The sequence below is a fragment of the Salvia miltiorrhiza genome, chromosome 5 (assembly GCF_028751815.1).
Source record: "Salvia miltiorrhiza cultivar Shanhuang (shh) chromosome 5, IMPLAD_Smil_shh, whole genome shotgun sequence".
NCBI classification, from domain to species: Eukaryota; Viridiplantae; Streptophyta; class Magnoliopsida; order Lamiales; family Lamiaceae; genus Salvia; species Salvia miltiorrhiza.
The window spans coordinates 55,363,111-55,378,584 of record NC_080391.1 but is presented as its reverse complement, the minus strand read 5'-3'; the positions used below and the strand labels follow the sequence as shown (position 1 = coordinate 55,378,584).

Genomic DNA, 15,474 nt, shown 5'->3' with positions numbered 1-15,474 from the left:
ATCTTATCAAAGGACATTTGTGGATGCCCACTTTCCAACTACCTCTTTTAATTATTTTTCTCTTTTCTAAATCTCTTTTTTGGGGATTTCCAATTTTTGGATTGCAACTCAGATGTCATATCGGTCACAATCCATGAAATATGCATATGCATATGCAAATGCAATGCACAAATAGTAGCATTTCCATCTTTGCAATCTATTATGTTCTTTAATTTACTAACACATATATATACATCTAGAAATATTGTGATCATAAATCAACCATATGTCATGAGAGAGTGTATGTACACATAAAAGAAAGTAATTGCAATTAGGATTAATACCAAATTCTTAGTCCATTGCAATTCTAACTTGACAAAAAGTTCGAAAACATTGTCGTTATGGAGTAAAAAAAATGTAAAATTCCCAAATTCAGAACCCGTCATCCAACATTCATACACTCAACAATTTGATCCCAAACGACGATGTTCTTGGGCCGTGGCAAAACAACACTATCCAGATTTTGATAGGAAGAAATTCATTTGATTTAAAAATTTGGAATAATATAAGGCCATCTCCACCCGTTGAGCCCCATCTCAGGTGGTTCCCTCAGTCCGAGCCACCGGGTTCTACAACGTTACAAGCTCTTAATTTTTTTTATTTCTTTTTAGTCAGCGATCCAAACACATACACCTTCGATTTTAACCCCCGCGCCTCGAGCCGAGGGCTCCGCAGTGCATGGAGGCTCGTCGGCCAGACGAGCCTCCTTGGAGGTGGTCAAAACAATTTGCCACACTATCAAAGTGGTGTTTTAACTACAATTTTGTCAAAAAAACACACATTATGCATTGTTTTGCTAGTTTGTCATTGAAAGAGAGAGTATTATAAAGTAAAACAAAAAATAAAGAGTTGTAATGAAGTTAGGTAGTGGTAGTGGAAGTTGCAGAATGAAAGTAGACAATCAAGTCGGCAAAAAGGAGCTGGTAAAAAGACAGCATGAATTTTTTTTTACTGACTGAATCCAAAGAAGGAGATTCACCCAATACCAAATATGGATTGGAAAGGAAGTTAAATTGTCCTCTAATGTTTTAACAGTCAGTCATCAGTGGCAACATTTGATGCAGAGAGAGAAAAGAGAGAGAGAGAGATTGAAAGTTGTTGATATACTAAAAGTGGCAAGTAAAGGTTGGTTTTCTCACATTTTCCCATGATTTAAACAAGTCAGTGTAGTAGATATTTGGATGGCAATTGAACCCCTATATATTTGCAGGTGCTGTTGTTACATAAGATTGTAAATATTTTTCAGTTTTGGGAAAAAAATAAAAATAAAAATGAGAGGCCCCCCTATCTGCATTTCTACCCTTTGCCCATTTTTTTCAATTATCTTTCTGATTTAGAAAGTTGACGTCAATAGTACTCCTACTTCCTCCTACTCACTCTTAGGGGCAATCTTGGTAATTCACATGCAACCTTAAAATTTAATCCACTATATAATGGGCTTTTTATTATTATTATTATTATTATTATTATTATTATTATTATTTAGGTTCCTCTCGTTTTGTCCCTAAGATAAAGAAAATTAAATTAAATAATACTCCTTCCATTATAAAAGAAGAAAAAAAAATTATCATTCTAATTCGTCCATAAAAAAATATACTCCATACATCCACGATATCGATTCTACTTTGTGAACGAAACAGGTTTTAGGAAAGTGGTTGATAGTAATTGATAGGGGTGAGTATTGCTTTAAGTGGAGTTTGGGTCTCACTATTATTGTGAGTGGAGTTTGAGGATCCTACTGTTAGAAATAGACGTGAAAATGATATTGTGGACAGACTAAAATAGCAAAAGTGAAAACGATATCGTGGACGAAAAGAGTACTTATTTCATATTTTCGTTTTTTATAAATATACTTCATTTACTATAACTCTCAATATTATCTTCTAGTTATCAATATTATCATCACTGGATTCATCACTCAAGCAAATTAATCAATTTAAAACTATAATAAAAATGAAACTCGTATTTCAACTGTATAACTCATCCAATTAAAATTCTCAATATTACCCGTCTCAAAAAAAAAACTCTCAATATTACCTCTTATTTACTATTACTAGATTCATCCCTCAACCAAATTTTAAATTTACAACTATAATAGAAATAAAACCCTTAATCTACTCAAAATACTCAACTGGGCAACTCTTATGAAATCCCATTTCCCATGCAAAATGGAGTATTAGTAGAAGCAAAAAGAAAAATCCAATTGATCATTTCCAAGAAAATAGAAGTATTAACCAGGGGGCTTAGCCCACTGGCCACCGGGTCCTCACTTAAGTGAAGTAACCCGGGTTCGATCCCTCTTGGGAACGAATTGGTGATTGGAGATATAAGGTGGAGTTTGGTGAATGGAGAGATAAGGTGGTTCTTGGAGTGGATGGGGAACTAACTACTAACATCTAACATGACTTTGACCGATCAAAAAAAAAAAAAAGAAAATAGAAGTATTAGATGAGTAGCAGTTGTCAAATCTAAACTCGAGTAAGCATTGCATCACCTGACTGAGGATAAGATGTAGAAGATCAAAATCTTTAAGGCCCAACGGAAATCACAACACTCTTGTGAGCGAGTCACATCGTGAATAAATATTTCAATCTAAGCCCATATTGATATTCCAATAATTTTGTTTGACAAATTTATAATTTTGTTATTCATAGTTTATTTCCGCAATTTTAACCTTTAACAAAAAAAATGCCTCCAATCTACATTTTCGCTTAAAAATCCCCAACTTTAAAAAATATTTAATATATATATATCAATTTTATTCTAAAACTAATGGTCTTTGAAGTGAAAATATAAGGATTATTGACGGCTAAATACAAGAACTTTAGGTCCATTTTAATTTTTTTCACAAACTTTAGACATTGTAATAATCTTTCCACAATTTGAATTTCAGTTAAAATTGAAACTGAGTTATTGGCGGATAAATGCACGAACTGAACTTTAGCCCAAAGTTTGTGTATTTAGCCGCCAATAACCGAAAACATAAATAGGAGACAACTAAAACAAGCTAATGAGATGCAAAAAGGAGCAAATCTTAAATCAAGAAAACCTTACTAAAGAGCATAATGTAGTCTAAAACTTAGCATTTATGTTTTGTTTCTTCAATTTTCACCAGCCTCTATACTAAATTAATCAGCATTTAGTGTATTAATGAAGCATATCAAGATTTTTGTCAAAAAATAAAATAAAATGAAGCATATCAAGATAGCTTGATTGAATCATGAGTAATTTACAAGAAATGTGAAAATTTACTTAGGTGAAAGAATGCCAACAATCTGTCTGCATCATGTTCATCTCCTCTTACACTAATATCAAACAAATAGGTGAAAGAATTGGAAACAGACATCAATTCACATAAAAAGATTTGAATTTTGCAAACATGTACACAATCTCATCATCATCTATTCATCATCCAAAGAGAGCAGCAATATACAGAATTGAGACAATTACTTACAGAGGATACAAGCTACAATCGCCAATCCTCCGCCAATCGCAGGCGTTTCTCAATCAATTGAACGTTGAATTCGTCGTCGCTAACCTTCAACATCTCCGGCAGTGACATTGCAATGCCGTGCTCCATCAATAGCCGATGCCGCGGTCTGATCTTCTTCTCCAAGCTGAAGGAGAAATACTGCGGAAACCTCTTAATCTCCTCCAAATCCCCATTCATCTCCTTGCGAAAATACTCCAATTTCGGCTTGTAATTCCTCTCCACGCTGAACGTCAACAGCCCCGGCGACCGCAGCACCATATTCCTCACATCAGCATACTCCATCCCCAATCCGATCAGGAACTCGATCTTCGGCATCAGCGTGCGCTCCACGCTCGAGACCAGGAGCAGTGTGGTCTGCGACGTCAATTTGTTCGGGCCTACGAAGCCTAATTCGGTTAGAAACTCAAATGCCGGCTTCAATTGCGCTTCCGGATCGGAGACGAGGATCCTAGGGCACCGGGCGATCGATTTCCTGATCTCGGGGAAGGGGATTTCGACGGTGTGGAGCAGGAAATCGAAGATCGGGTAAATGTCGGCGTAGGGATCGGCGGTGAGGAGCTCCGGGTACATGTCGAGAATTCGGCCGACGGCGGCGAAGTCGAGGCCCATGGAGGAGAGGCATTGAGTGATGGAGTGGAGAGCGGAGAGAGGGGTGGAGCGGAGGTTAGGGTTTAGGTCGAGGGCCTTTTTGTGGTTGACGTTGAGGGATTGGAGGAAGAGAAGCTTCCGGCGGAAATTGAGGCCGGAATCTGTGCCGTTGGAGCGGTTGCAGAGGCCGGCGGTGGCGGTGGTGGTGGATTGAACGATTGGGGGTTTAGGCGGAGATGGAATATGCAGGTGGAGGATCATTTTCTTTTTTCTTTTTTTTTGTAAGCAAAATCCATAAATTTCTGAATCTGAAATTTGAGCCCATTTGATTGAGTTATTGGGCTTAAAATCTTATATAAATGGACTTCTGCTTTCAATCATGAAGGCCCAAATTAGCTGCTGCATTCGATGTTGGGTAATTTTGTGATCCAAAAAATATTTGTACCCATTATTATTGTTAGAGATCCATTTCATATTTTATGTATAGATAATTTTAAACACAGTCCCCAATTTTTTCATTATAGCCTCTTATTTTTATAAAATAATATAAATAATTATGATTATACTATTATGCGCTTATAGCCTCATTTTAGAAAAACGTAATTAATTAATAGTTAAAAAAAAAGGTTAGAAGAACATCACGTATAATCTCTTAAAAAATAAATCTATTTTATCAAAAAAACAAATAAATGTATAAATCCTAATCTGAAATAAATGTTTCCTCCTTCCTCCATCAACACCACAATTTCTCATTTCTCACCTCTCCTCCCTTCTCTCTCTCTCTCCCCCTCAAATCTGGGGCAACAAAATCAAAATTCTCTTGTTTTCTCATGTCGCGAAGATCAAATTTCCACAATTTCAAAATTCTGAAAACCTCCAGTTTTGCAGATAAAACGGAAATCATGAATTATGTAAAATAATCTATCTACATTCTTAGAGAAACTATCGTCAATTCTCTATTGCAACATGCACCTGAGATTTCTTGATTTCTTCAAAAAGTAAATCTTTTCTCAATTTCGTTTCCAGTCACACTATCAACATATATTGTAACATCAAGGAAAGATTAAGAGCTCCCCTAAAAAAAAAGAAGGACAGATTGAGAGCAGTACTAGGCGTAGTCTTTGTGGAAGAATTTGCTCAAGCATTCTAGTCGTTTCACATTGCAAGAGAAATGGGGTGTAAAAGGAAAATTCTACGGTGCAGCTGCTTCACTGCAACTCCCCCGTTACGATTGTGACACGTGTCATGGGTTATTTAATAAAATTAATACCAAAAAAATAGTTGACCATGATTTGGCTTAACTTTTAATATATGTAAATTTCTTTCAGATTTGGTACTTTTTGTTAGAAAAGTTCACCCTCAAGAATAAATTGTGATTGTGCGCGAGATATACCAAAAAAATTTACTGAGAGAAACATCATATTATTAAGATGATGATGCTGAATCTACTTGTGCTTTCAGATTCAAGAACGATGGTGTATAGAAAAAGTGCCTCAATGTTTCGGTGAGAAATCACTATTTCAGCAAGAATCTCGATGTTTGCGCCACAAAAATGATCGCAAAAGACACAGCATTTTCTACTGTGATAGAATAAATCAGCAATTCGAGATTTTCCAGATGGTTTTTCACAAGCATGCTGCTAGTAAATTGGAGTCGTGTTATTCATCCTAGCGCCTTATTACAAAACGAGGTAAAATGTTTGATGTCTGCGTACTTCTCACTATACCTCAATCTAGTTGTAAATTCAAGCTTTAAAACTCGAATTCATAACCGGAATTTATTTTGGTTGTGAATTCAAGTAGTCGTGAATATGAATTTTAAAGTTTGAATTCACAACCAAAACAACTAGTTGTGAATTCGAGCTTTAAAACTCGAATTCACAACCAGAATTTATTTTGCTTGTGAATTTTTCGTTCTGAATTCAAGTAATCGTGTGTGTGTGTGTGTATATATATATATATATATATATACTTAATTAAGTTGTATAAATATTTCGTTTTGAATGTTGAACTAATGCAAATTGTCGAGGTTGGTCTCTCTCTCTCTCTATATATATATATATACTTAATTAAGTTGTATAAATATTTGTCTTGTTACTTAGGCTTGCAAGTTATATAAGGAAAGTTGGTCTCCTAAGATGATGCTGGCGGTGGCACAAAAGAGGCATCATACTAGATTTTTCAACTCAAAATCTCCACATTATAATGTCCGACCAGGTATATATATACATATAGATAGATAGGTAGATAGATAGATAGGTGGGGTGGGGGTGGGGGTGGGGGTGGGGAGGGTGACTAGAAACATTGTCCTCAATTTGATCAACTGTTATGTATTTTTATTATGCAAGGACTGTGGTTGACACTGGAGTTTGTCACCCAAGGAATAATGACTTCTACTTGTGTGCTCATCAAGGAACCATGGTGAGCTTTTTTCACAAAAAAATATGTTTCAGATCGAATCCAAACTTGGATCTAACGGCATATTTGTAATTTCGTTGGTTGGTGTTTAATTGTATTTAGAACCGTAGCTTGACCTATCTTGTGAATTTTGACATTTTGACTTTAATGTGTCCCTTGACTTTAATGTTTTTTTACTTTTTTCACAAAAAACTTGTGTCAGATAGTTTTACATGTTAAAATTCATAATACGGGTCAAGGTTCGGATCTAAACTCGTATCTAACGGCATATTTGTAATTTTGTTAATGTGTGTAGGGAACGAGACGGCCGACCCACTATCATGTCTTGTGCGACGAGATCGGTTGCACTGCCGATGAAATATAAAAGTTTGTGCATGCTTTATCTTTTGTGTAAGTAGATATGTTAATTTGTGTATATTCACACAATATTATTTACATTTATATCAATAGCACGCATGTATGATCCATTGTTTTGATTCTTATAGGTATCGGCCAAGTAATAGAGCTGTCTCTGTAGGTATGTATGATCTAAGTATAATTTTTTATTTGATTAGTTTGTTATATATCTGCAGTTGCCCCCATCTTATACACACATCGTGTTGCGGCCAAAATGTCCCAATTTCTTGAAGAAACTGATCAAGTTCCGGCCCAAGTGCCTCCACTTCCAAGACTGCACAGAAAGGCAGTGACTTGTATGTTCTTTTGTTAACAAAATTAGTTTAGTCCTTTTGACGATTATGGTCGATTTATTTATTGAATAAAACTATCTAGACAACATCTGGTTTTAGAAATAAAAATTGGTTGAACCATTTTATTGAGTTGGACCAATTTTTTATTTTTTTTATTTTGTAAAGTTACAATTATGTCTCTAATTTAATTCTCTCCATAATTCAATTTTTCTTAATTATGTTTCAGATTTATTTCTTTCAACAATCATTGATAATTAAGGCCTAGAGGTTCGAACATGATCCCACACAACTGCTACTCTGTCTTTCCCTTACAAAATGTATATTACGCCATTGATTAAAATGAGGTCTTGCGTTTCATTATCATCTATCAAGCTTGTCTCAGTTTGATTTGATAAAATAACACTCATTCTCTACAATAACAAAACCACACACACACACACACATATATATATATATAGGAAAGATATGTATGTCGGTATGTGATAGAGCTGCATACAAAGTAACAAAAATCAAACAACATTCACAATTCGTATTCACAAAATTAAAATTGACTGCATTCATAGAGCCGTCGCAGCCTGTGGCAATATTTAGTGCATAAGAAATCATTTCAGCTTATGCATATCTAGCTGGAGGATGTATATCTCTTCTAGTTCTGTCTCTAGCTAGAAGATAGTCACTGAGATCCTCTGTCTGCTCATCTTCACTCGAGGCAGCTCCACCTTCATATTCACTTTCAGTATCATTCCATGTGCCTGGATCCAATGAGTTTTGATTGTCAGTCAACTCCACCTCAAATTGAGATCTCTCATTTCTGATTGTTTCATCATCAGCACTCATGAAATAAGGCATCTTATCTTTAATGCAGGTGACAACTCTGCTCAATATGCACTTTTGATTTCCAGGCTCCATACACCACAATTTGTATCCCTTTACTCCTTTAGGATATTATAGGAATACACACTTCAATGCTCTTGGTTGTAACTAGTCCTGCCTTATATGAGCAAAGGCCTGCAGACAACCAAAAGCTACAAATGCTGATATACAGTAGCCTTATTATTCCATACTTCATCAGGAACTTTGAAGTTGATAGCTGAGGATGCACTCTTGTTTATTAGATAGCAGGCTGTATTTACTGCCTCACCCCAGAATTTTGTAGGCAATCCTGAGCTGGTGAGCATACATTTTACCCTCTCCAATATTGTCCTATTCATCCTTTCAATTACACCATTTTGTTGGGATTAGCCGGCACTGTCTTGTGTCTTTTTATCCCTCTCTCTGTACAGAAGCTATCAAACTCTTCATGTAAGAACTCAAGACCATTATCAGTTCTTAGACACTTCACTTTTCTTCCAATCTCATTTTCAACTTCTGCACACCATTGTTGAATTTTAGAGAAAGTGTCAGATTTCTGTTTGATGATATACACCTATAGTTTCCTGTTGTAATAATCAATTATGGAGAAGTAATATCTCCCTCCACTCATGGTTGCTGTCTTTGAAGGCCCTCAGAGATCACCATGTACATATTCGAAGGGCTCTTTTGTAGACATTCTGCTAGTTGGATAGGGAATCTTCTTGCTCTTCCCTAGAATGCAATCTTCGCAAATTTTGAGTTTCACAAGAGTGATGATACTCAGTAGATTCTGCTTCTGTAGCTCTTTGATTCCCTTTTCTCCTACATGAGCTAGTCTTTTATGCCATAGCTCTGCTTCACTAGCCATATATGCTTCAGTTTCACTAACTACTGTTGATCCCACAAGACAATATAAGTTGTTCTTTCTCACCTCCTTCAGCACCACTATGCCTTCTTTCATGACATATAGAAAACCCATCATTTGACATGAAATTTAATCTCTTCTTCTCCAGCATGCCTAGAGAAATGAGATTTCTCTTCGACTTGGGGATGAATCTCACATCCTACAGGATCTTGATCTGTCCAGTGTGTGTCTTGAGCTTTATGCTCCCAATGCCTTTCACTTGGCATGAATTGTCATTCCCCAAGACTACATATCCCTTCTCAACATATTCAATTTCATCAAAATACTCCTTCAGATGACACATATGGAAAGTGCACCCACTATCCATAATCCACTCTTCACTAATTTCTTGTTGCATCACATTGAGTACTTCTACATTTTCACATCCCTCTAAAACATCAGCTGAGCTTGATTCCTTTTGTTGCTTGGCTTGTTTCTTTTTCCAAGCAAAACAGTTTTTAAGAATATGCCTTGGCTTTTGTCAGAAAAAGCATTTTCTAAATTTGCAAGATATAGCAAGAGGTTAATCAGTGGAGCTCAAATAGTCAAATTCTTTCACTGAAATTCAGATGCAGCTAAACTTTCACGAAGGAATAGGATTAATTTAAGACCCTTCAGCAAACCATACATGCCGGTTGCCGGAGCTCGGAGGAAAATAAGAGCTCAAATAGTCAAATTCTTTCACTGAATGCTAATTTCCCAGCATACTTCTAAACTAGCAGTACAACGTGTATAGAAAGTAAGGAGCTGACGAAGGGCAGCTCACGGAGGGCGGTGGACGGCGTCGGAGAGGGTGAAGGAGGCGGACGAAGTGACGGGATTCTAAAGTTCTAATTTTTTAATTTACAAATATTATATACTCCCTCCGTCCATGAAAGAACTTCCTAGGAGGGAGTGTCACGGGTTTTAAGAAAAAATATTGTTGAGTGTATTGAGAGTGGATAAAAGGTAGTTGAGTGTATTGGGAGTGGTGAAAATGTGTTATAGTGGCACGAGTTTTAAGAAAAAATATTGTTGAGTGTATTGAGAGTGGATAAAAGGTAGTTGAGTGTATTGGGAGTGGTGAAAAGGTGTTATAATTAATATTAGGAGTTGTGAAAAGTGAAAAGTAAGAGGATTATAAGTGGTGGGGTATAGTCCAAAAATAGGTAGGAAGTTCTTTTGTGGACGTCCCAAAAAGGAAAGATAGGAAGTTCTTTCGTGGACGGAGGAAGTATATATATACACTACATAATTAATAAAATAATTTTCGGTTAACCCGATAACCGATTCGGGTTAACTGATACCCGAAATTTTTTAAAATCACTAATCGAAACAGACCCAATTACCAAAAATTTCGATTATTGAATACCCAAACCCGAAAATTTCGATTCGGTTATTGAATTATCGAAAACCCGTCAACTAATTAAACAACCCTAGGTGAGGGTATGTATTTTTGAATTGTTTCAATTAAATTAATTAATTTTTTATATAGAATAAATTAGAAAAAGTCTTTATGAATTTTTTATTTTATTATCAAATTATGTTAAAAGTAATGCTAAACAGCCACATTGTGGTCATCCACAATTTATCTAAATAGAAAATAATTTAATATATTTAATTTATTTTTGATAAATTAAATAAGTTTTGTATCATACCCCATAAATAAATAAGTTTTGTAGCACATTTGATCTAAAGTACATAAGTACAAGTCAATAAAGTGAATGATAGTGACATATTACTTATTTTTGATTTAAAAATAACCAAATAAAACCAAAATCTGATTCTCTCTCTCTATTCACGTTAAAATTAAAGATATATATCATATCATCAAACTCATTATAACGAGTTAATCAACCTACTTACAAATCGACAATAAAGCTAGTATAAACTAGATTAAATAAGCAAACAAATGAAAATGCAATTCTCTCTCTCTCTCTGATTTAAAAATAAGCAAAATCTGATTCTCTCTCTCTATTCACGTTTATGGCGTGATTTTATGTGATATTATGGTTGTTGGGTGCATTTACACCAACTCAAACACTTGTTAAGGAAACAACCTTAAATTCACGAAATTAAATGCTCCGTACACGATTGCTGTGGGTAGTTAATGAAGGATACCAACCAAATGTTCATTCATCAGACATTTGAACAAGAAAGAAAAAGAAAATCCTCTCAATACACATACACGACTCATACACGGTTGCTCAAAAATTTTAAAAAAAGTCATCTAAAGGCTTGTATTACATAAGGTATGTGAAATACATATTTTTTTTTAAATTTCGGCTGTACACGGTTGGTGTTCTAGAGTACACGGTTGTACACGGTTTGAGTTTTAGTGATTTTTTGTTGTTTATTTCAATAATTATGTCATATATATGACTTATTACATGTTTTGGACTAAAAAAATGCATAAAAAAACACTCTGTACGCAAATTACCTTATTTTTGAACCCTTAGTGTTCTGCTGTAGACGGTTAGGGTTTTCGTGTACACGGTTGTGTACACGGTTGTACACGGTGGTCGAATTTGCTGTACACGGTTGGGTTGAATATGATTTTGATGTTATTTTTAGCATGTTTGTATATTCAGTTGATGTATTGGGGTACACGGTTTCCTGTTTGTGTATTTAAATGTTGTATTTTTGTCGTTTTGAAGCAGATGTCGTTTCAAGCAATCGTTATACGGCACAGTGGTCAGTGGAAATTAACCGAGTATGAAGGAGGCGATGAGGTTGTCGTGTACATGTCTAAGGAAGACCTTTGTCATGCGAAGTTGATGCAAGAGGTGCACGATCAATTAAACGAGGATGATCGATCCACTTATATGCTTTTCTACACATCGACCACGGACGAAGGGCGAAGAATAAAAGTGGCTTTGAAGACTGATTCGGATTTGAACCGGCTGATTTCCGAGCACAAGAAATATCCCGTTGTTTACGTGATCGAGAAGGGCAAACAATCTGCGGCTCCGGTTCCTCAGACTCAAGAGCGGGTATATTATGAGGGACATCGGTCTACTATGTTTCCTATTGAGACGGACATTGGAAGAAGTATCCCTACACACGATGATAGTAGGGACGATTCATCGTCGCAGGAGGAGGAAGACGAGTCCGAGTCTTCGGATGAGGAAGAAGAGGCGATACGACGCAGAGAGATATTGGATTCAGTGTCGACTGAACAGGAAGCGTGGAGACAGACAGGGCCTCAGAATTTCACATCGGATGATCAGCCCGACGTCGAGCCTCGTGTTGGAGTTCAGCAGCTTGAGGCACGTGACTGGGGGATTCCAGTCCTCGATTTTGACGATGCGCCAGCATTAGGTTGGGAGGATTCTAACGTATTGGAGAGCGGGATATTATCAGTGGGGGCTCTATTCCGGTCAAAGGATGATTTGGCAATTGCTGTTGGCCTGTACCATATGGAAAATCACGTGGAGTACGCCGTGCATCGTTCCAGTACGACCCGTTTGTGGTTAGTTTGCAAGCATGGCAACGGTTGTCCGTTCATGCTGCGAGCCGTTCAGAGTGCATCGATCTGGAGAGTGATTAAGGTGGTGATGGATCATACCTGCCACACAGATTTGAATCGCACTGCCCCGAGACAGATTCCGGCGAGGGTTGTTGGAAGATATTTTGCACGGAAATTGGTAGGCGAGGGGGTCGTTTTGAAGCCGAAGGAGATGATGTCAGAGATGCAGCGCTTATTCGGTATTGAGATCAATTACAGCTTCGCTCTCCGTGCAAGAAACATCGCGATTGAGATGACGTATGGTGATTTTGGGAACTCGTATCAGATGCTCCCATCGTATTTGTATATGCTGAGAATGAGTAATCCCGGCACATTATACGACCTTGAGATGAAGGATGATGGCAAGTTCCATCATATGTTTGTTGCACTTGGACAGAGCGTGGCTGCCTTTGAGAAGGGTTACTTGAGGCCGGTCATCGTCGTAGACGGGACCCATCTGAAGGGAAGGAACAACGGCATTTTGTTCGTCGCCGTTACAAAGGATGGGAACGAAGCAATATTTCCTCTCGCAGTTGGGCTTGGTCCTATCGAGAACGACGAGTCTTGGACTTGGTTCTTCCACCGACTGCGGACTTGCTTTGGTCAGCCGGATGATCTCTTGATTGTGTCTGATCAGCACAAGAGCATCAGAAATGCTGTGGAGTGTGTCTACCCGAACGTCCCTCACGGGTTGTGCTATTACCATCTGCAGAAGAATCTCGCGCATTATGGGCAGCATGTAGCTGCAGTCTTCAAAGCAGCGGCATATTCCTATCGATCAGACGACTTTCAAAGGAATTTTTCTGCGCTTCAAGTACTGAAAGTCAACGCGCACACACGCCTCGACACTATTGGTGTGGAGAGATGGGCCAGGTCCAAGTGCCCTGTACGACGCACGAGCTTCATGACGTCGAATGCTGCCGAGACGATGAACAGTAGACTGTTGTGGGCACGACGCCTCCCGGTTGCTTCATTGATCGAGACCTATCGAGCCATTATGGAGAAATAGTTCGGTAGGCGACGCATCTCGGCTGCATCGAGGTCACATGAGTTGACTGAGGTAGTAGAGAGAAAGTTGCATGTGGCTGTCGAAGCGGGTCGACAATTGGCCGTTCGAGGGACGACGCACATGTTTAGTATTGAGGATGATCATGCATTCTACATTGTCGATCTCGAGAATCGGACTTGTAGTTGTGCTCAGTTCGACCTGGATGACATTCCGTGTCGTCATGCTTGTGCCGCTATTAGGTACCTCATTTATTACAAATTTTGCATATTGAATTAATTTTTTGTAAATTTATCTTTTTATCTTTGCATTTTATTAGGCGTGCAGGACTGCAAGTCACGGATTTTGTTGGAGGATATTTCAAACAATCCGTGCTGTTGGCCACATATATGGAGCGTATTGTTCCCGTTCCACATCCTACGTATTGGAATGTGCCCGATGAGATATCAGCATGTTGTGAAACCCCCGGATATCACGGTCCATGCGGGACGACCGAAGTTGAGTAGGGCTCGTTCAGCAGTTGAGGGTCCTCCTAATTCGGGTACTCCTAATTCTCGACCTCAAGTATGCTCACGTTGCAAGGGTGGAGGTCACAATGCCCGGAGATGCAAAGCGCAAGTGGGACCATTGGACTTGAACGTGCCGGTGGAAGGTGTCGAGCAACCACCCGATGCACGAAGGCGGCGAAAGAAGAAATGCGGCATTTGTAGGAGTGAAACACACACTAGGAATGCATGTCCTCAAAATGTTGGGTCGTGAGTGATTTTGAATCTTTGATCTTCAAAATAATTGTTGGAATGTTGTTGGATGTTTACTTGTTGTTTGGGGTCTGATTTTGTTGTTGGTATTTGTTGAACTTGCTTTAAAATTCGAAAAACAGGGGTTTTGGGGGTGAACAAGGGCTGAATGAGCTCTGTACACGGTTAGACCCTAACCGTGTACAGTTTCACGAAACCGTGCACGGAAGAACTCGCAACCGTGTACGGTTACACGGTTAGGGTCTGTCCGTGTGCGGTACACGGTTCCGAGTTCTTCCGTGCACGGTTTCGTGCACGGTTTCGAGCCACGGTACACGGTTAGGGCCTAACCGTGTACAGAGCCCAGGGAGCCCTTATTCACCCCAAAAACACCAACAAAATGATCAAATCAATGACAATTACAAAATGATAATCAAATCAATGACAAAATGATAATCAAATCAAAGCAGCGGGAATTGGGGTACACAATTCCCATATCCTAACAGCTACCATGTAGCGATATTTTTCTACATCCCTATTGGTTCTCATCCGTTCCCATTTCGGTTTTCCACATATCAGACGATCTAAGTAAGCACATGCATACACACCACAACTAATGCTGTCCTGTTGCATAAATTGCTGGTTGTGGGGCATCATCACAAACGCCATCTCTGCATCAGCAGCATGGACAAACCTGTTGGGATTGTTATCCCAATACCCCACAGTGTGCAACAATCTAGGCATCAAACGAGTTATGCACCTCATTGAAGCTTGTCGACGTTGTGTGATCCCTTCAACATGTGACAGAGAATCATACACTCGAACCTCCCATCGTTCGATAGAAATGACCACAGTGCACCAATGACTCGCGTTGACATTGCAAATAGTAAGAATCTGCATTGATAGTGATGATTCGATAAAAACTTAGAAACTAAACCCCATTGATAGTAATGTCGCATTGCCCTTAAGAATTACTAAGCTTACCTCATTAGCTTCCAACTAATGCCACGTATGATCTGCATCAGTGCCCTGGAACATTGTGATGAGATTGTAGGGCACATTCCAATGTGTGTATGCATCTCGCTGTGGCCGATGATTCCCCTGGGGATCCTCTGGATGCAGCTTACCATACTCTCTGTATAGGGTATCCTGAACAGGAATAATTGAGATGATGAATGTAACAATATATTGAAAGCCTCAAAATAAATCAAAGTCACATTAAACTTACATATAAATCGGTTGCAGCCACTGGAGTTCTAACT

The 15,474-nt window shown here is 38.2% G+C and overlaps 3 protein-coding genes and 1 long non-coding RNA gene across 4 annotated transcripts; 2 read left to right on the top strand and 2 right to left on the bottom strand.

The window, feature by feature from the left end:
- Nucleotides 1-688: 688 nt before the first annotated feature.
- On the bottom strand, nucleotides 689-4,504 carry LOC131025199 (transcription termination factor MTEF1, chloroplastic-like). Its single transcript, XM_057954847.1, has 2 exons — nucleotides 3,494-4,504; nucleotides 689-794 (listed from the first exon to the last, which is right to left on the bottom strand). Exon 1 carries the CDS (start codon nucleotides 4,379-4,381, stop codon nucleotides 3,506-3,508), a length of 876 nt encoding a protein of 291 aa, XP_057810830.1. The 5' UTR covers nucleotides 4,382-4,504; the 3' UTR covers nucleotides 689-794; nucleotides 3,494-3,505.
- A 974-nt stretch (nucleotides 4,505-5,478) lies between these two features.
- On the top strand, nucleotides 5,479-7,412 carry LOC131025198 (uncharacterized). Its single transcript, XR_009102109.1, has 3 exons — nucleotides 5,479-5,810; nucleotides 6,222-6,336; nucleotides 6,468-7,412. It is a non-coding gene; the product is annotated as an uncharacterized LOC131025198 (long non-coding RNA).
- Nucleotides 7,413-8,730: 1,318 nt separating this feature from the next.
- LOC131026144 (uncharacterized mitochondrial protein AtMg00300-like) lies at nucleotides 8,731-9,057 on the bottom strand. Its single transcript, XM_057955912.1, has one exon. The coding sequence runs from the start codon at nucleotides 9,055-9,057 to the stop codon at nucleotides 8,731-8,733; it is 327 nt and encodes a 108-aa protein (XP_057811895.1).
- Nucleotides 9,058-11,621: 2,564 nt separating this feature from the next.
- On the top strand, nucleotides 11,622-13,478 carry LOC131026142 (uncharacterized). The gene has a single exon (XM_057955911.1). It carries the CDS (start codon nucleotides 11,622-11,624, stop codon nucleotides 13,476-13,478), a length of 1,857 nt encoding a protein of 618 aa, XP_057811894.1.
- Nucleotides 13,479-15,474: the final 1,996 nt, after the last annotated feature.

Coding starts and splice junctions, on each gene's coding strand:
- LOC131025199 (XM_057954847.1), bottom strand. CDS start 4,381: ATGATCCTCCACCTGCATATTCCATCTCCGCCTAAACCCCCAATCGTT.
- LOC131026144 (XM_057955912.1), bottom strand. CDS start 9,057: ATGGGTTTTCTATATGTCATGAAAGAAGGCATAGTGGTGCTGAAGGAG.
- LOC131026142 (XM_057955911.1), top strand. CDS start 11,622: ATGTCGTTTCAAGCAATCGTTATACGGCACAGTGGTCAGTGGAAATTA.